The sequence below is a fragment of the Podarcis tiliguerta genome (genome assembly GCF_965153285.1).
Source record: "Podarcis tiliguerta genome assembly, chromosome: 1".
In the NCBI taxonomy this organism is placed as follows: domain Eukaryota; kingdom Metazoa; phylum Chordata; class Lepidosauria; order Squamata; family Lacertidae; genus Podarcis; species Podarcis tiliguerta.
Genome location: NC_139534.1, coordinates 113673115 through 113693621, shown reverse-complemented (window position 1 = coordinate 113693621; position 20507 = coordinate 113673115). Strand labels below are relative to the sequence as shown.

The window sequence follows — 20507 nt, the reverse complement described above, 5'->3', positions numbered from 1 at the left end:
CAGCCTTACCTGGAGGTGCCTGGGATTCAACTTGGGGTCTTTTGCATGCAAGGCAGATGATCTGCCACTGAGCTATAGCACTCCAGGGTGTGTAAAATTTCCAAAGTTAAAAGCACTTCCAAGTAACATTGATTTCAATGGGACACTTAATGCAATTGAAACCAAACTAGGACTTGAAATGATCTCCTGTTGGCTGGATCGCTCCTGAATTTTAAGGCAAAATCAAATTACTGCTCCTTCTGCCAGAATTTCTGAATGAGAGGATCCCAAAGGGACTGTGAATGCAATTGAACATAACAGTTTTGCTGATTTACTCCAATGGTTTTGGTATTATCAGTGTCCTAAATAGAGAAGCACAGACCTGCAACCTCAGTATACATAATCAAGGAATACAAAAACTACAGCAGAAACACTTTTGACCAATGCTATCCATCTGTCGCAAAGCAAAAAGCTATTAAAAGGTACGTCACTATATTTAACACACTGTATGTATTACTATAATTACAACATTCTCTTAACTACAATATCATTCCCCGCCCCACATGGTTGCTTGTCAAAGGTAGTATCTCTAAACATGGTGGTTCGATTCCTTTCCAGACTTCATGCAATGACAGTCAAAAGTGGGGTGCCCCAGGGTCCATTGTTGTTCAACTTCACTGTAAACAACTTGGATGAAGCTATTAAGGGGGTGCTTATCAAATTTACAGTTTACACCAACATGGGATGAGAAGCAAAGGTGGCTGAGGACAGAATTGGGATTCAAGATTACCTTAAAAGATTGGAGAACTGGGCCGAAACCAACAAAATGAATTTCAGTAGGGACAAATGTAAAGTTCTCCGCTTAGGCAGGAAGAACCAGATGCACAAATATAGGATGGGGAAACTCTGGCTTGACAGTAGTACATGTGAAAACGATATAGGGCTCTTAGTAGACCACAAGCTTAATATGAGTCAACAGTGTGATGCAGCAGCAAAAAGACATCAATAGAAATTTAGTGTCCAGATCAAGAGAAGTAATAGTACTGCTCTATTATGCCTTGGTCAGACCACACCTGGAATACAGTGTCCAATTCTGGGCACCACAATTTAAAAAGGATATTGACAAGCTGGAATGAGTGCAGAGGAGAGTGCCCAAAATGATCAAGGGTCTGGAAACCAAGCCTTATGAGGCATGGTTGAGGGAACTGGGTATGTTTAGCCTGGGAAAGAGGAGAATGAGAGAAGATACGATAGCTGTCTTCCAATATCTAAAGAGCTGTCACATGGAAAATGAAACCCAAACCAATGGCTTCAAGTTATGAGAAATGAGCTTCTGACTAAACTTCCAGAGGAACTTTCTGACAGATACCTATTTCCTCAAGTAAATGCCTTTCTTAAGCCTCCTGTCTCTACAGCAGGTGGCTTCTCCCAAGGACAGTGCTGAAACTAGTCAAGCAAAAGGGAACACATACGCACAATTAAAGCACTTTTACATCCCCTTAAACAGCCATGGCTTCTCCCAAAGAATACTGGGTAAATTTTGCCAAGGCTGCTGAGAGTTACTTTCTCCTCACAGAGCTACAATTCCCTGAAAAGAGAGCTTGATTGTTAAACCACTGTGAGGACTGTAGCTCCGTGAGGGGAACAGGAGCCTCCTGGCCACTCAGCACCCTTAAGAAACTACAGTTCCCAGGATTCTTTGGGAGAAGCGACAACTGGTTAAAGTGGTATAATGGTGCTTTAAATGTATGCTGTGGGTGCAGCCTGTCTCTGAACACACGGAGTTGTGCCAAACTGAGCCATGGGTTCACATAAGCCAGTATTGTCTACTCTGCCAGGTGGTTTTTCTCCAGTGCCTCAGGCACTGACCAGCAGCTGCTACCTGGAGATCCTGAAGGTTCAACCTGGGACCTTGAGCTTGCAAAACATGTTCTCTGCCACTAAGGGTGAGGGAGTGCAGCTAAGGCATTTTAGGGGAAGCTGAGTGCTTATACGCTCGGAACACAAGTTTCCAGTACCCAGACTGGTCCCTCCAAACTTTGGACCTTCTCCATGGCTATCCTAGATCAGAAGACGTTAAAGCTGTGGGGGGCTTGACACAGTGGATATATACAAGAAATAAGGGCCAAATGCTCCTTCTGGTTGAAAGTGAAGCATGGCAGAATTTGCAATGAAAGAGGGGCAAGAACGTCCATTAAAAAGGGGCTGCTTTGCGAGTTGATTCCCTGATAGCTGCAATGTTGAGCGATGGCTTAGATGGCTGAGGAAGCCTTTGTAAATCCAACACCAGAAGGAAAACACTTGTGCCAGTGCAGACACAATGCTGCACAGCTGGGCCAATTTGTTCGTTCACGGCGAGCCATCAAGCAGAGACAAGCCACTGGGGTGTTGTGTATATTCATGTGAGAGAGAACGGACGAAATTAGCCAGCCTAAAATGGCTGGCAGAATGGCAGAATGGATGAGTAAAGCTTGGGGAAGGGCCATAGCTCATTGGAAAAAACATCTGCTTTGGATGCCTCTGGTTAGGACTTCTGTCTGAAACCCAATGAAAGAAATACTGAGCTAGATGGATCAATGATTTGAACTCAGGATAAGGCAGTGTCCTATGTGAGATTTTGGGTGAGTGGCAGTAGGTTAAGGCAAGACTGACTCCCCATAACACGTCTGGATCCCACAACACTTGTGGACTGCCCTGAGATCTTGAAGGGTGGTATAGTCGTACCTTGGAAGTCAAACGGAATCCTTTCCAGAAGTCTGTTCAACTTCCAAAACATTCAGAAACCAAGGCGCAGCTTCCAATTGGCTGCAGAAACTCCTGCAGCCAATCAGAAGCCGCAGAAGCCATGCCGGACGTTCAGGTTCCAAAAAACGTTCGTAAACCGGAACACTCACTTCCGGGTCTGCAACATTCAAGTCGCAAGGCGTTCATCAACCAAGGTACGACTGTATATAAATAAACACAGCAAGACTCCATTCCTAAAGCACTTGCAGAGAAGAGTAGAGTGCCTCTAGAATCTAAGACAACATTTTCAGATACATATCTCTAGGCCAATACATTATAACTGTCCTTGGATCCGTCAAATTTGCAAAACATAAAACATCTAGATATCTGCCGATTTAAGGTTTTCTTATTGACATAAGCCCGGTGTAGATAATGGTACAAAATTTGGATCCGTGCCAATTCAAGCCTATTTTTGAAAGCTTTTTTTTCTCATTCATACAAGCCTAGTGTTGATGCCATGCCCCCAAGCAGTCTGTAAGGATTCAAAAGTTCCACTTACCATGCTGACCATGTTGTAGCAAAGGAACTAGATCCAGCAGAGTCACCAATGTCACGTATAGTCCTTGATAGTCCAATGAAGGGTAGTCTGATAACTGAGCATCACGACTTTGCTGGCCGCGTTCAGTGGGAGCATCTCGCAGGACGCTGTAAAGGAGGGAGCGAGTAACAGTAGGGTTGATGGAACTGACCTGTGGTCTTAGAGATGGGGTGAGTGGGAATGGCACAGGAAAAAGACACATGGTCATGGGCACTGTCAAATTGGAGGCATCTTGGTTCTCCTTCTTCCCTGTGCGGGACAAAATGCTGTTGGGGGGACAAAGAAAAAAAAGAGACAACAAAGACACAAAGAACAGCACATTACATTGAAATGACACTATAAAACAAATAATAAAACTCCAGATACATCCCACATGAGATGCAATCTCTACCAATAACTAGTGCATCTTGCAAAATCTAGCAACAGTTCACTTCCATGCTTGGGGAAAAAATACAATTCAGAAATTGCTACTTGTGGGGAAATTTTCCATTGCATCTCATGTGTTATCTGGTTCATAAGGAGCAAAAATATAAAAATGCATGTTTCAGTGGCACACCCATGTTTCACAGTTCTGCAAAATTAGATGCAATTTGCTATGGAAGGAGAAAAACAGTGCAACAGCGGCAGCATCAGATTGTCTGAAATATATGTGTGTATTATTATTATTATTATTATTATTATTATTATTTTATATAAGAAAAGGATAATATTGGGAAAACATTTTGAACATCTTTATTGGAAACCAAGGAGGAAATACTTGCAAAAAATAGGTGTGGCACTTCTAGAAACATGTTTTAGCAAAGAATAAACATGTGCGTTTGTTAAGAGAGCCTTAAAAATCACATGTTTATTGCATCAAAATAATGTCTGTATGTATTACATGATACTGTTTCATGACATTCCGTCAGTATCATCTGAGATAATGAGATTTCAACAGGCACATGGATTTAGAAATAATATAATATTTCTAAAATGTTAGCTAAACTACGTTTGGAAAAGCTTTAAAATAATATATTGTCGATGGGCTGCAGCATGTTTGTGAGCTTATGAGAATGGTAGTTTGTGTGTGTTTTAATTTAGGGGAAGGAAACATCTTATTTTCTGAATACAAACACTCTCTTGTTAACATGGTTACTTTTGAAATCTAAGGGCTAAGCAAGCATCACCCGTTGTATAGCTGCATATCAGACAGGGTCTTATCATACATTGCTAAGGCTACTTACGTTATTTATTGAACAAACTCACTACAGACTAAAGGAGAAATAATTTAGAATAATTAAAAGGCTTAGTGGGAATCAAAACGAAGGCTAAAAATTACATTGCTACGCCTTCTCAGTATCATTGCAACTATATTATTCCACTTTTCTGAAATGGCTATTTAAAAAAGGCTGCTATTGCAACAAGATTAAAGGGCACTTATCCAGGCAAAGTTAAGCACCGAACTCACTGAAATCAACAGAAGAGGCGCAACGCAACGCTATGCAAATTTACTCAGAAGCAAGTGTAGTCAATGGGGCTTACTCCCAGGTAAGTGGCACATAGGACTGCAGCCTTAAAAATGTGCCTGGCTCTCTCCCAGTGAAATCAGAGGAGCTTAAAAGTGCTTAATTTTGTCTCGTGCATGCTCTTCACTTCTTTTTACTAATTTATCACACCATGACTATATATTAGCTAACTTACAAAAAATATATTTTGTTTACAATGCATCAGAGCAGATACCCATTTCCCCCCTGTGTGTTTGGCATGGAAGAGGCACTGTTTGAAATGCCTACTTGGAGGCTGGCAACTTGTGGCCCTCAGATATTGCTGGACTCCCAGCTCCCATCATCCCTGACCACTGGCCATGCTAAGCTGGGGCTGATGTGAGCTGCGCTCCAACAACATCTAGAGAGTCACCCTGGTATAGCCTTGACCTTACTCTTCCTACAGATTTCTACGGTTGATGGTCTACAAAAGACAAATGTTAGCATCCCATTGACTGTTCATCATTTATAGGATGGATGTTGAGCCAGACTTAAGATATTTCTGAAATCACCGGCCTCATTATATACTGTTGACCTCATGAATTGTCTTGCACATGAATAAGCAAATGCACAACTAGCAGGAAGGTGCCACAAAGTCATCCAGTGAGAGTACGGGCACTGGGGAAGTGATTTAAACATGTGCAGGACAAGAGCTTATTGTGGTGACACAGGAACTGTCAACCTGTTTGGAGATTGTACAAGCGTTCTGGGTTGGTCAAGTATGCCAGCTGCCATCTTCCAACAAGTAATCTGTACCATCTGCTCAACTCTACAAGTCTCAGTGATACAAACAGAGGCCACACAGCAGCAGGTTGTACCCATAATATTCGGCTTTTTAAAATGCCTTGTTTATTGTGCCTTATATACTTTCCTCATTCCTTTTGGTATCCCAACGTCCAGTTACCTTGAGGGTATTAATGCAAACCAATACAATCGCCTAAATACCACTATCATAATCACGTCCACACTAATAAATAGAAGCAAAGGAAGCTGGCTTATATCATTGGACCATTGTCATTGCTGTCTACACTGACTGATGGTGTGTTTTTTGGGGGGGTTAATTTATTCTCCTATGCTGTGCTGTTCCATTGCCTTAGCTACTCAATTTCATTCTGTTCCAGTGCAGTCCAATTGCTCATTTTTCTTTATTTGGCTGCAAAGCATAAATCTCGATCAGCTCTGGCTCTCTGAAGGTATAAGGCATTCAAGGTTGTCCTCCTTCAAAATGGAGCTGAAGAATCGAGAGACTACACATCCCAGCATGCAATTCTCCATTGCTATTGAATGTGCTTTCTGGCCAGAGCAGGGGAACTTTTAAATGTTTAAAGACCAAGGATTTGCATGGCAATGTGCTTTCTTAGCAGGTCAAATTATTATATATCTTTTTGGTGTACATGCAGAGGATTGAGGCAAATTGTAGAGTCTGCAGGGCAGGGGAAGGTATCTAATAGCCACTTGCGGCTGGTGTGGTGGGGCAGAGCTGTCCTGCTAAGACCAGCAACACTACAGCTTACCTGGACAGTGTTGCGGTGGCAGCAAGGTCAAGGTTGTGTGGTCACAGTTGGATGTACAAGCAGAAGCACTGAATTGGTTCTTCAGGTGCATCTGTGCAGGGTTTTTAATAGCTGCATAGCAGGCGGAAATCCCTAGTTCCCAGCATAGCATCCCCATGTTAGGAACTGTTGCCTTCTACTCACCATGGAGCTGTCCAAACCAGTGGGTAGCCCAGAAACCATGGCACACCTTGGGGGCTTTTCCTAACCCAAATAGTGTGACATTGCATGCTGGGACTTGTAGTGTGTTAGGTGACACACCTCCATACAGACTAGTTATGCTACAGGGGTGCCATCTATAGTTGTGGGTGCTGAGCACCCATGCCACAGGGTCCCTGATGCAATGTCTGGTGCATCGCAAAGCACCAGAAGTCACGTCCGAGTGCTCGGAGATGCTTTCTGAGGTCTTTCTGAGGTCTCGGAACCTCAGGCCACCAGAAGTCAGGTTCTAAGGACGGGGGGTGCGCATGATGTCATGTCACATAATGATGTCATGACATCACGCGCACTGGGTACCCATAACCTGGGGCCCAAGTTGGCTCCCCTGTTACACAAGTAAACTGTCAATGATGATCTAACTCCCATAAAGAGGAACTTAAAAGGAAGTACAGCCTCGAGGGAAGACAGTGTAGAGTCCAGCTTTCAATCTGTACCCACCACCATCTCCCAGAGGTGATTCGACTTGAAATGGCTCAGGAGCAATTGCAACCTTCACTAAAACTGCCAAATATAAATGAGGACAGGGCTTCTTTTACAGTTGTGCAAAAACCCGGATACAGTGGTGCCTCGCAAGACGAAATTAATTCGTTCTGCGAGTTTTTTGGTCTTGTGAATTTTTCGTCTTGCGAAGCACGGTTTCCCATAGGAAATGCATTGACGGTTTCCCATAGGAATGCATTGACGGTTTTAAGAAAAAGGCGCAAGACGTTTTCGTCTTGCGAAGCAAGCCCATAGGGAAATTCGTCTTGCGAAGCAACTCAAAAAACAAAAAACTCTTTCGTCTTGAGAGTTTTTCGTCTTGCGAGGCATTCGTCTTGCGCGGTACCACTGTATTCAGTAGGAATATTCACTCACTCTTGTCTACATGAGAATTTGCACTTGCCGTTCTATCCCAGGGATGGGGAAACTGTGGTGTTGTTGGACCCCAATTGCCACCAGCCCCAGCCTGCATGGTCAGGGATGATGGAAACTGTTCAACAATATTAGGAGGGGCAAGGACTCCCCAGCCCTGCTTCATCCTATCCTGCCCCACCTTTGTACCCAGTCACCCTAAAGATCACTCAACATGAGGACCTCTGCATCAGCACCTTACACCCTGTTTCTTTTTATCACAGCCCCACACCCCCTGCAAGTCTATTTCTGAAGTTGAAGAAATCTTCAGGAATAGCCTCTGATGCAGGACATGGGAATGCATTTTTTAAAAAATCTGGAACAGCTTTTGCACCTGCAGAAAGTCTGAGAAGTGATCCTGTCCTGTATCTTGAGCAGCTGCTCTTTTATAGATAAAGAAACACGAATTTCTCTTGATAAGAAGATAATAATTCTCTCTTCCCTCTGGGGCATTTGTTATATTTGCTGTCAAGTTAGGGGGGAAACAAGCTGGAATGAGCAATGCATGAAAATTAAATTCATGCTTAATGCAGAGAAATGCTTTGGCCTGAAGGTCAACTTAAGGAGGAGCTCAATGAATCAATGTGTTATGCGCTGTGCATGGTGATTTATTTTTAATGTGATGTTTTATTTGTAAAAAAAAAAATGCATTTTCTTTACATTTTCCCACCCACCCATCTAAAACCAGCACTGCCCAATTTCCCTCCCCAAATTTGGTGCACCCTAAAGATGTCTGCAAGTCCAAGGGTCATGTTCATCCCCCATGTGACTAAAAGAAAGCCAACTAAATCCAAATGCAAAGGAAGTCAACCTCGTCATGAAACCAATGTCTGTTAGCATGTTGCAAATTTCCGTTAAATCCATCTTTGTGACCTAGCTGGGAAGACCTTCTGCACAGCCTCATCCTTCAATGTGCCAGTTTATATATGTAATAATTGTTATTAACTAGAAAGAGAACCCAGGTTTTTCTTTTAGTAATCAAAATAACTCTTATACTTGGAAATAAGTTACATGGAACTTAGTGGGACTCACTTCTGAGTAAAGAACAGAAGTGTTCTGCACACTTCCAATGATTCCACGCTAGAGATGTGCAAGCACCTCCAACTGAATCAGGTGAGAATATGACTATCGAGAATAAGACCAGCAAACCATTCAGGAATATCTATCGACAAGCCATGTTCCTCCAGTTGCTGCTAGATTATGTAGTTTCCAGCTCACAAAGAGCATTTAGTTTTCTGGACTGAGAGCTCTCTTAGTGTGGCCTGCCCTGTGATGGTGTCAGTGTGGGTCTAGGTCACAGATGGGAAAGGGGTGGCTCTTCCAGATATCGCTGAGATCCAATTCCCATCATCCCTGACTCCCGGCCATGCTGGCTGGCACTGATGGGCGCTGGAGTCCAAAACATCTGGAGGGCCACAAGTTCCCCATCCCTGGACTAAGGCAAGCCTGCAATCCTAAACACGCTTACCCAGGAGTCAGCCCCATTGCATTCAGTAGGACTTACTTCTGAGAAGGCATGCTTACAATTGCACCCTAAGAGTTCAAATTGTCAAGAATTCAAAAAAGGGGAAAAGTTTATTAAATATATATATCCAGGTTTAAGGTGCAAATGCAACCCATTTCTCCCATGCAAGACTTATTGCTATTGAGTCTCATAGGTGACTCCATTTAAATGAATGTCCATCTTAAGGATTCTGGCACAATATTCATTCATAATCAATAATCAAAGCATTGGTGTAGAACCGATGACAACCCAGAAGTTGTTGGACAACAACGCCCATCACCCTTGGCCATCTAGCTGGGAACAGGATGGTGGACTAGATGGGCCACTGGCCTGATCCAATAGGATCTTCTTGCTTTCTTCTTGGTTGTGCTGGCTGGGGCTGATGGAAGTTGCAATGCAACAATGTCTAGAGAGTCACAGTTTCCTTGCCCCCGACTTAACAGGTTGCTTTCACACTCTAGGCCTGGAGTGTCGCCTTTTCACTTCTAATGCCTCCTAGCTTCTGGAAGGTTCAGATCTAGGATTTGGGTTGCTGATTCGTTTTGGACAAAGTAGGACACATTTCCACCCAAAACTGAGTGCAGGTTTCAAGTCACCAGCTCAACCTCTAAATGTTTTAAGCCTGTTTCTAGCTCATGGTGGAGGTAGTGGGACTTGAAGGCAATAGATCAAAGTGCACTCCAACAAATACCCTCTGGGGCATTAAGCTATTGGCCTGGGAGCCATTATAGCCCTGCTCCTTCCCACATGGCCAGAAGCATCATTTGAGAAAGGGGTTGCTTTTGTGTATTGATCAGCATTTGTACTTTAGCAAAACTTCATATCTGTTAAGGGAAACTAATTAGCCAAACGATCTAAGGAGGCCGGAAAAAGACATGCAATGGGTTTTAATTATAGGTTCCAACTACACATTAGGGGAAATTGCAAGCATTTGATATTATCGCCATTGGAAATTTTACGAAAATTTGGCAGACGACTCAGAGGGAACTACTTTGGGGTTAGGATATCCTGCCTTAGGGTGACGAGTTAGGAGATATTACTGACCAAGTCGCCTTCCACTCCTGTTATGCTGTGGTAAGGAACAGGTTATATAGCCACTGGTTGTTAAGCAGTTTGGTTGGGCAAACTAAGGACTGGTCTACATAAATGCAGCAGAATGGGTGGGGGAAGTTAAGGCAGGTAGAATGGACTGGATCACTGCTGACTGATTGTAGGCAATCACAGTTCTGAATGCTCTGGTATATTATTAGCAACTTCCTGCAAATAGAAAATCAGCATAACAGATAAAGGGGGGTTGATCACCTTTCCCCTTGATTTGCTAGTGTTCCAATTGCAGGGAGTCTTCTTGGTGGAGAAACAGATGAAATACATAGCCAATAGTGGTACAGTCCATCACCTCATTCTCCCTACGTTCTGCTGCACATATACATAGCTTCCTCCTAGGCAACCACTGCTGAAGTCACTTATTGCTTCCAGATTTTATACTTCATTGAGCTCTGACACATCTAGCAGAACACCCTTTTATTTTTCATAAAGCTATTCATACACTTCATTTAACCAGTATACATTTTCTATGAAAGCATAATTTAAAGCTTACCTTAGCAATGTCTGAGAAAAGTATTTCAGAGTGTTTGCAATGTCAGTTCCAGAGGGGACGGGGTAAATGTTGTGAAGAACACGGTTATGGTATTCTTGCAAGTACCGGATCTTGGAAGCAACTGGTTTTTGTTGTGTTTGAAGAAAATGGAAAGGGGAAGAAAAAGAACATGTATCTTAGTTCTGTTCTTGTGGCTAGAAAAATCATATAGTTTTTCTGCATTCAGGCCACAGTCCAGCACAGTTACAGCTAAGCTAACTGTGATCTATGATCATGGATTCCCCAGTTTTTTTTAAAATTTAACAGCAGTTGTTGGGAGGGAAGGAGGGTTCCATCGGATTGGAGCCATAGTGCTGGTGGAAGGAAGACTAGATGTACCCTCAGATACTCCAAAACCCATTTAATTTAACGGACTTCCACATGACTAACTGTGTTGAACTGTGGTCATCATCTAATATATTCAGGCTGAAGGCAATTGCCAGTTAGATTTTATTCCAAATGTTCACCAAACTTAAACAATTTTATTGGTGTCTGTTCCCGCCCCCGCCCCCATATAATATTTGTACAAAGTCAAGTAAAATGACAGGAAACCAATGCAATGATTATGTCTTCATTAAATTAATCATACAACACCTTTCAACCCTCAAAAGTGTCTCCAATATGGGCTTACATCCCAAAAATATGCTTAGATGTACATGGCCAACAATGGAAAATTGGTTTGGCTTGCCATATTTTGCCCAAACGTGCACCCCTTCTCTCCTCAGCATGCCATGATTACATCAGGAAGTCTACAGCTAACCATAGTTTCCCATTCTGCCCCAAACTAGGGAAACTGTGGTTACCAGGCTTGGAGAAAGCCAAGATCTTACAGCAACTTCAGAGTTTCCTCTCTCTCGAAGGCTTGCCCAAATCACTGGAAATACAGGAGACAGAACTAAGGAGATCAGAAGAAGCAGTGATGTATTATCTATTTCACCTGCACTGCTACCTGGGAAACTGGCCATCAGCTAGTAATCATGAAACCAAAACAGGCAAGTAACACAAGGTATGGGCACAGCTGATTTGCTGTACACTATGTGCTTTACACTGTAAAAAGGGGTTTGCCAGGAAATGTGCTTGTGCTTTACATTGCAAGAAGGGGCAGGCTTGAGATGGCATAGGGAGGCCTCAAGAAGCAGTGTAAAGACAACTGTATCATCTCAGGACTCAGTGGGCTGATCAACCAAGAGGCCAAGAAACCAGAGGTGAAGTTTTTGGAGGCCCCAGGAGATATGGCTCTTGCTTCTGACACTGCCATATTGAGGCATCACCTAGGAATAAGTTACAGCCCAATCTATTGATTGCATTGCTAAATATAACTGATAGAATGGCTACCTGCAGGCAACCAAAGAGTAAGGTTTACTACCACGGTTTTGCCCAGTCATTTGTATTAATGAAAATGTGGTGTGTGTGTTTTCTTGTGGAGAAGGTGGCAAGGCTTCGTCACGCTTACTACTTGGTAAGTTGGTCATACATATTAGCAATCACAGTAATTAATTCACTGCTTTTACTACTTTTGTTGCTTTTTGTTATCATTTAATCATCATTGCTGTTATTACTCCATTTCACTTATAAATTGCTTCTTATAAACTATTATTATTATTATTATTGTTATTATTAAAATTTGTATACTTCCCTATACCCATAGTTCTCAGGGCGGTGTACAACTTAGTTCCATGGCTGGCTGTATAAGCAACCCCTCTCAGGAATCTGCCATTGGTAGGTTTTCATTTCGAAAATACTGTTGAATTACTCGGAGCAATTTCACAATACAGTAAAAACATATACAAAATAATGGCATGTATAAAAAGTACATATATATTATACACACACCCAATTTCAAATCCAACATGGATACCAACTGGGATAAAAATCTACCCTTGTTTTTATTGAAGTTGTAAGATACCTTGAGAATGTTGTATATTCAGTGGGAGGGTAGAAATGTTTTAAATGAATAAACTTTCACCCTACAGTTAAGCAATTGTTAGGTTTATTATGCAGTCAACTGCAATGAAGGCAATAAATTAAACAGCAACCTATTAATCATCGTAAGAAAGGGAAAATGTAAAGGAATGTTACCATAAAAACTTAGAAATGAAACAAATGTATGAAAAAGAAATCTCTTTCCCCAGATTTTCCCATTCATCATGTGATTGCATGTAGCAAAGAAAACAGTGACTCATAGAGTTCATCTGCCTCTGTTTTCTTCTGTAAGAGTCACTGAGATGTTTACTGCTGAGAAATCTCAGCATGCCTAAGCAGATATTTGAGTGACCATTGTAATGAACTATTTGCACTTGTGTTGCTGAACTACTACTCTCACTATCCCTGGCCATGCTGGCTGTGGCTGATGGGATTTGGAGTCCAACCATCTCAGGAGGGCTACAGGTTCCCCAACCCTGCAGTAGATGGATCATACTTCTTCTCCATTGCTCCACAAGGCTGCACTAAAATCCATGGGTAGAAATTCCAGGGAAGAAGACGTCAGCTAGCTGTTAACAGACCTTTCCTAACAGTAGGAGCTACTCAACAGTGAAATAGGCTGCCTCAGGTGAGCTCTCTCCTTTATTAGAGGTATTTGAGCAGAGCCAGGGATGATGTAGTTATGCCCTGTATCACAGTTCCTGCACTGAGGAGGAGGTGTTCAACTAGACGACCTCCAAGATCCTTCCTGGCTCTATAATTCTGATTCTTGTGGTGCAAAAGCTCAGAGCTGCTTAGATTTAGAAATGTGGTAGCCTTGTGTGCCTTCAGGCCATAGCTGGGGACCTGGTATTTTTTTTAAAAAAAAATTAAAATATTTATAGCACAGCAGCTCATTTAAAATATCACGGTGGAGAGCAATCATATATTACTTTTTTATATATGTATCTATCTATTTCATATAATGCCCTGTATCCATAATTACAATATAAAAAACAAAATACATAATAAAAACAAAGACAACCCATTAATCCTCACCCCCTTCCACAACACATAAAAGGGCATTAAGATGTCAATCTGCCAAAGGTCTGGTTAAAGAGGAACGTTTTTGCCTGGTGCCTAAAGGTGTATAATGAAGGCACCAGCTGATCCTTGGGGAGAACAACCCACAAACAGGAAGCCCATTCTCGTGTTGCCGCCCTCTGGACCTCTTGTGAAGGGAACACAAGAAGGGCCTCAGAGGATGATCTCAGGGTCCAAGTAGGCTCATATGGAGAGAGGTGGTCCTTGAGGTATTGTGGTCCTGAGCCATTTAAAGCTTTATAGGTCAAAAAAAGTACTTTTAATTGAACCTGGAATCTAATTGGCAGTCAGTGCAGTTGAGCCAGGATTGGTGTTTTATGCTCAGACCGTCTTGTGCCCATGAATAACCTGGTCACCAAATTCTGCACTAGCAGAACCGTTTTCAGAGGCAGCCCTACATATAACATATTGCAGTAATCTAGCCTAGAGGTCACCAGAGCATGGACAACAGAAGTTAGGCTGTCCCTGTAAAGATTAGGAGTGCAGCTGGACAGGCTGGTGGAAGGCACTCTGCTCCACTGAGGGCGCCTGAACCTCAAGTGACAACAAAGGATTCAGAAATATCCCCAAGCTGTGTATTTGCTCCTCCCATCAAGAGCAGGTAACCTCACAGCCTTCTGGTCTAAAAATGCCTCAGTCTAACTGAATTGAGCTTCAGTTTGTAGGCTCTCATCCAGTCCATTATCGAGGTAAGACAATTGTCCAGTATATCCCCTGCCTCCCCTGCCAATGTAAAGGAGAAGTAGAGCTGTGTGTCTTCAGCATATTGCTGACAACGTACCCCAAACCTCCAGATAACCCCACTCAGCTGTTTCATGTAGATGATAAAGAGTGTAGGGGATAGAATCGAACCCTGTGGAACCCCACAATGAAGGCTCTACAGGGCTGAGAAACACTCCCCAAGAAACACCCTCTGCAGATAACCATCCAAGTAGGATCAGAACCACCACAAAGCAGTGCCACACATCCCTAATTCCAGAAGAATACCATGGCTGATGGTATCAAAAGTCCCTGAGAGGTCAAGGAGAATTAACAGGGGCACATTTCCCCTGTCTCTCTCCCAACAGAAGTAATCATTTAGGGCAATCAAATCAGTTTCTGTGCCAAGCCTAAACCCTGCTTGAAATGGCTCTAGAAAATCATTTTCCTCCAAGAGTACCTGGATCTGGTCCACAACCACATAAAACACCATGAAAACAATACAAAATTATCAGTAAAATGACTAATCAACAAAGTTTAAACAGCTGCATGGGCCTGACAGCATAAAAATGTGTTCAATGGACATACTGACATTCAGTAACACAGATTTTATTATTGCTTCTCAGTCTTTTGGCTAAGATCAAGTGTGGCCACTATGCTTTCACCTTTATTGGGGTCAAGCTGCAAATGTATTCAGGTAGAAGATTGTATTGACAGAGAAAATGGATTAATATGCAACTGTGGTCAGAATGAAACAGTCACAAATCAAATTTCAGGCCCCAGGGTAGCATTTTTTGATTTACAGGGGTTTTCCTATCCTGGGAAACTTGGAAGGAAGGGTGAGATAGAAATTCGATAAACAGATAAATAACATACAGGTATTTTGCAGTGACAACCAGACGTTTGTCTGTGAGAGATTTAGAGCTATATTGGTAAATGACAGATCTGAAGAGAATGAAGTCATATTTTTAAAAAGCCAACACTTTCCATAGCCCAATCATCTAGAATATATCTGGACTACAAATTTGTATCAGTTTAACTATCACAATTTCCCCCCAACCCTGCTGTATAATCCTACTGTTTGCAGACAGTAATATCTGATTGAGACCTCTCACACCTCACTCACAGAACTACAGTTCCCAGGCTTTTATGCTGAATACAAGTGGCTCCTAAACCCGTTTCACACAGCATTCCCACACGTCTGCTCAGAAGTAAGCCCCATTGAGTTCTGTGGGGCTTGACTCACAGGTAAAATGGTTGTGGAAGAACAGTCTCAGTCTGTAGCGTAGAAACGTTTTAGATTGGTTTTACTGCCTCTCCTGGATCTCTAATTTTGTTTCCCCTCAGTTTTATTGTATTACAAAAGCATGTGCGGTACAATTATTTTATTACATTGTGCTTTTTTGTTCAACACCGCAATCCATCAGGGTGAATGGCAGTTGAGAATTTAAAAATATAAAATACATCCTTAGAATATAATAAAGCTGTTGGAATTGCTTCTTCCAGCAGAAGAAGAAACTATTTTTTTAATACAGAACCTTTTGATGAGTGCATTTTCACCTTCCCCTTTTAATAGATGCTACCAGGATAGCCTTCCCTTCTTCTTTTGCCAATGTCGATGTGACAGCAGCACACACTTCTCTTTAAATGTGAGCCTGCCATCATCCAGCATAAAGCGGTCATGGCCACAGGGAGGCCCATTGCGACTTCTGGAAGACCCAACACGGCCCATTGCAGCCACAGGAAGGCCTGACAAGGCCCACAGCAGATGCAGGAAAGGCCAACAAGGCACCCAGCAGTTGCGGGAAGGCCCGACAAGGCCCACCACAACCACAGAAAGGCCCAGTGGACCCTGTTGGGCCTTCCACAGGCTGCAATGGGCCTTTCCGTGGCTGCAACGGGCCCCGTTGAGCCCCATTAGGCCTTCTGGAGGCCACAATGGGCCTCCTTATGCCAGGTGATGTCATATGTGCGTCATGCGCATGACGTCACAGGCCCACGCCAGGCACCCACAAAGTGGGGCAGGACGTGGCACCCATGTCTCCCAACCAAGTTCACTTCCAGGATCAGGTGCAAGGGGAGAGGGATCATCTCAGGAGACTGCAAAGAAGCAAACCTTGAGCAAAAGGAGAGTTCAGGGCCCCAACTTCCCCTTGCATACTTCTTTGTGAATTGTTCAGGAAGACCTGTATTTAAAAGGATGGGTGCTCCCACCTACCCCCCTGCCTCACATAGCCCCAACTGTTGCATGAAAAGTGTGCAGGGAAGCAAAAGAGCCATTTCAGTTTTCCCTGGCAGATGCCAAAATGCAGGTCTTGGAGTCTCCCAATAATAATAATAATTTATTATTTATACCCCGCCCATCTGGCTGGGTTTCCCCAGCCACTCTGGGCAGCTTCCAAAAGAATATTAAAATACTGTGATACATCAAACATTAAAAGCTTCCCTAAACAGGGCTGCCTTCAGATGTCTTCTAAAAGTCTGGTAGTTGTTGTTCTCTTTGACATCTGGTGGGAGGGCGTTCCACAGGGAGGGCGCCACTACCGAGAAGGCCCTCTGCCTGGTTCCCTGTAACTTGGCTTCTTGCAGTGAGGGAACCGCCAGAAGGCCCTCGGTGCTGGACCTCAGTGTCTAGGTAGAACGATGGGGGTGGAGACACTCCTTCAGGTATACTGGACCGAGGCCATTTAGGGCTTTAAAGGTCAGCACCAACACTTTGAATTGTGCTCGGAAACGCAGTATTTTCACTGGAGTGGTCAACCTTCAAAGCCAAGGCACACGAACATCTCCCAGAAAGGATGTAAGGGTCTTATAAGTGTATGTTTATTTGGCTTGCATGTCAAATTAATATAATTGTGTGTTTCTATCAAATACTGTATTACAGACTTTTTCTAATTATGAAAAAAAAATTGCGCTCAAAAACAAGGAAACAGAAGGTAGACTTCAAGTATGGTGGTTGGCCCAGATACTGTTCCTGGTGTTCAGACATCAATGCAGTGCACCACACAGATGGCACCTTCAACCTGTTACTATGACCCCAGGGACATCGCCAAGTCAAACGCAGAACGCAGCTACAGCCACAATATATAGAGAGCAAATCACCTAAAATGTCCTGTAGTGAGTCATGACCTGGTTTTCAGAAGCGTTAACACCTAGATCATCAGGAAGTATCACCAGATGCTTGGGAAAACAGCTTATTTTCATTTAAATTATTTTTCCTTAAAAGGAGCTTAGGTATCCGTATCCAAGATTATTTCATAACAACATTACTGGGTTTCTGTCAGCTCGCTTTTCTGAGCTAAATGAAGCAGTATTTCTTTGGTCTGTAGATGGAAGGGTCTGAACACAACTAACAGGCTCATGAACATTCAGTTCTGACCTAATCCTCTTCCTCAGCTACTTCCTACACATTATGTTAGTTCAGATCCTTTTTATGTCAATAGACTCAGTAGAAAGAGTCCTCTGTGGGATCTTCTCTGTTGTCTCTGTACCAAACCCACTTGCAGTAGATATAATATGCATTAATAGCTCTGCATTTGTTTTAAAGGAAATAGCAGGTGCATGGGGGTTGTTCTGGATCATGACCACAGGGAGCAGGGTTCAACTCTTTGTCCCCTGCTGTAGTACTCATCAGGATCAGGGGACATTTGCCCTATATTTGCATTGGAAGGAAGTCTCTCAATCGCACCAGTGGACGCTTTCTTTCCAGTGCAAATAGCAGGCATGGAGGAGGGCTATCTGGGCTGGCAACACAGTTGGGTAGAAAAATGGGTAAAAAACCCCTCCACACCAGCATACTTTTTCTGGATTGGACACTCTATGCCTGCTACTTGACTTTCAAATGCTCACTCAACTGTTATTGCTCCATGTCTACTTTGACCCTGAAAACAATGGGAATAGGACCCCGACTGCACAATTCTATGTATGTCTATGGAGAAGTAACTCTCACTGAGTTCCATTGTGGTAAGTGAGCATAACAATGAGCCTTTAGTCCATCATTTGTTTGATTGCCCCTGGCCTGGGGCTGGGGGGAGTTTCTGGAAACTGATATTGGGTAAGAGAAGGAAATGAACACCTTTGTTTTCATTTAACAATATGTGGAGAAAATAAATTACATCAGCATCATTTCCCTGATCTGTGGAAGTCAAACAGAAAGAACAACCCATTATTCTAGTTAGTTAGTTAGTTAGTTAGTTAGTTGCTCTGATCCACAGACTGATTCAGTTATCCAAGCTCTAGTGCATACTGTCCAGAGAGGTTTATATATCTCCTTCCTTGATGGTATTCAGGAAAAGACTAGATAGATACTTCAGATATGGGCCGTTCCGTCTTTGGCTTGTGGACTGGAATGATCTGTCCATATTTATGGCTCTGCAGTTCTATGATCGGTGACATCATTTCATCCTGCATTGTTCATCCACAGATAATCAGCACATATCTTCCTTCATTAAACACACTAAGAAGGAAGTATTTGCCTGCCATCTACCAAGGGCATTTAACTGAAGCAGTATTGAACATTAAGGAGGTTATTCTAAAGGATCAGTGGTGGACTCAGTGCAAGACTTTGGGAGCAGAAGTCCAGGGTCCCGCTTAGCAGAATATTCCCCAATGCAGCAGGGCTTGCTTGGCACATTTTTTAAAGTAAGTGAAGAACTATACATTGCCATCTAATGGGGGGAAGGGCCTAAAAATTAAGTCCAGAATCTAAAATTTCCTAAGTGCAACACTATAAATGAAGAAACAATTCTGTACGCTTCCAAGAGAAGTTCTGGAATCTTCTTCCTTGAGAGGTAGCCAAAGGAAGATAGGCAAGAACCGGTCATGGATACTTTGCCTGCAAGACATGGAGCACCTGCAGTATCCAAGGGGCCCCTGCGAGTATACCGTGCCATGATTCTATTATACCTTTTCATTCAGTGTTGGTCAATGAAGCCACACAAACAGTCAGCTGATCCTGCCTCACAGTGACCTGATAGGGTGTCTTGGAAGCAACGGCCTTGTATCTATATGGATCTGACCAATCCCTCTTTTCCTCCGCTAATTACATCTCTGTTTATCTGAGTGTGTAAATATTACTTCACTGGCAACTTGAAGAAGCCATAAAGGAAGACAATCTCCACCCAGTCCAAAATATCAACAAAAGCAAGAGTGGGTGTGGGAGAAAGGCAAGAGATAGGCCCCTGAGATTTTGTTTTTATTTTCAAGTCATCCAGTACAGTGCAATAAGGAGATGAAAATAATCTGGTAGGAAGATTTCCAAAACCTAGCAACGGAATCAAACCAAGTGCGTTAAGCTAGGTCCTCTTTTTAAAGGGGGGGGGAGAGAATCGTATCAAAGGCCTACATTTCCTCTGTATGTGTGGAAACAGAAAACCATCTTCCCTCTTTTGGTAAATATAGGGATTCAAACACTCCATTATGCTTTTGAAGAGATTGTACATTGTAGATGTACATCCTTATGGGTGGCCAACATGATGGGCGCAGAAGGCCCGGGGGAGACCAGAAGGTCCCCAGAATCAAGCTCTTTAAACCGCAGTGCTCTTCAATCTTCCTAGATCTGGGCTTCCCTTCTGCCTGCAAGGGCGGAGAAATCGCCTGCCGCATTCAGCACCAGGGACAGCGCCGTCCCTTCCTGTCTCTTCCCCCCCACCCCACAACCACCTGACGCCCCCAGTTTGCCCCCTTCCGTCCCTGCCGATGCTCTCCTTTGTCCCTCCGCACCCCAGTCTCTTTTCCTCCGCGGGGTGGGCTACTTACACTGCTCCGCTTTGGTGGACATGGTGGGGCCCGGGTGGAAGTGGTTGCTCCCAATATTGGCGGCGCGGGGTCCTCTCCGTCGGCTAGCGGGGAGCGGCGCTCTCCTGCCGCGGCGGTGAAGTCACCCTGTCTCCCGAGCTGCATCCCTCCCCCTCGGCTGCCTCTACCATCGCTACGGAGCTGCAGAGCTGCAGGGAAGGGAAGGGAAGCAGGCCAAGGAGGGAGGGGAGAAGCCACGAGGGGGCGGTGGCTTCGAGGAGCCCCCGCGCGCTCCAAGCGCGGACCCCCGTTCCGCGCCCTAGGCTAGGCGGTGTCCGGGGGCGAGCGCGCGTAAACGGCCACGCGCGGAGAAGGGCCCATTTTACAGCCGAGGCAAAAATTAATAATCAAGAGGGCCTTTCCCCCCCCTCGTCTGCGT

General features: G+C 43.6%; 1 protein-coding gene across 9 annotated transcripts in view; it reads right to left on the bottom strand.

Annotated features, from left to right (window-relative positions):
* UNC79 (unc-79 homolog, NALCN channel complex subunit) overlaps positions 1–20507 on the bottom strand; it is a 125977-nt gene extending 105470 nt beyond the window's left edge. For 5 of the 9 annotated variants that reach the window (XM_083432927.1, XM_083432928.1, XM_083432930.1 and 2 more), the window contains exons 1-3: positions 20090–20495; positions 10589–10709; positions 3263–3567 (exon numbers count right to left, since the gene is read on the bottom strand). In XM_083432927.1, coding sequence (XP_083289053.1) covers positions 3263–3567; positions 10589–10709; positions 20090–20111 — 448 coding nt within the window. In that variant the 5' untranslated portion in view covers positions 20112–20495. Of the gene's footprint in view, positions 1–3262; positions 3568–10588; positions 10710–20089 lie in introns of those variants that run through there. The other 4 variants (XM_083432935.1, XM_083432933.1, XM_083432932.1 and 1 more) reach the window with 4 other exon arrangements.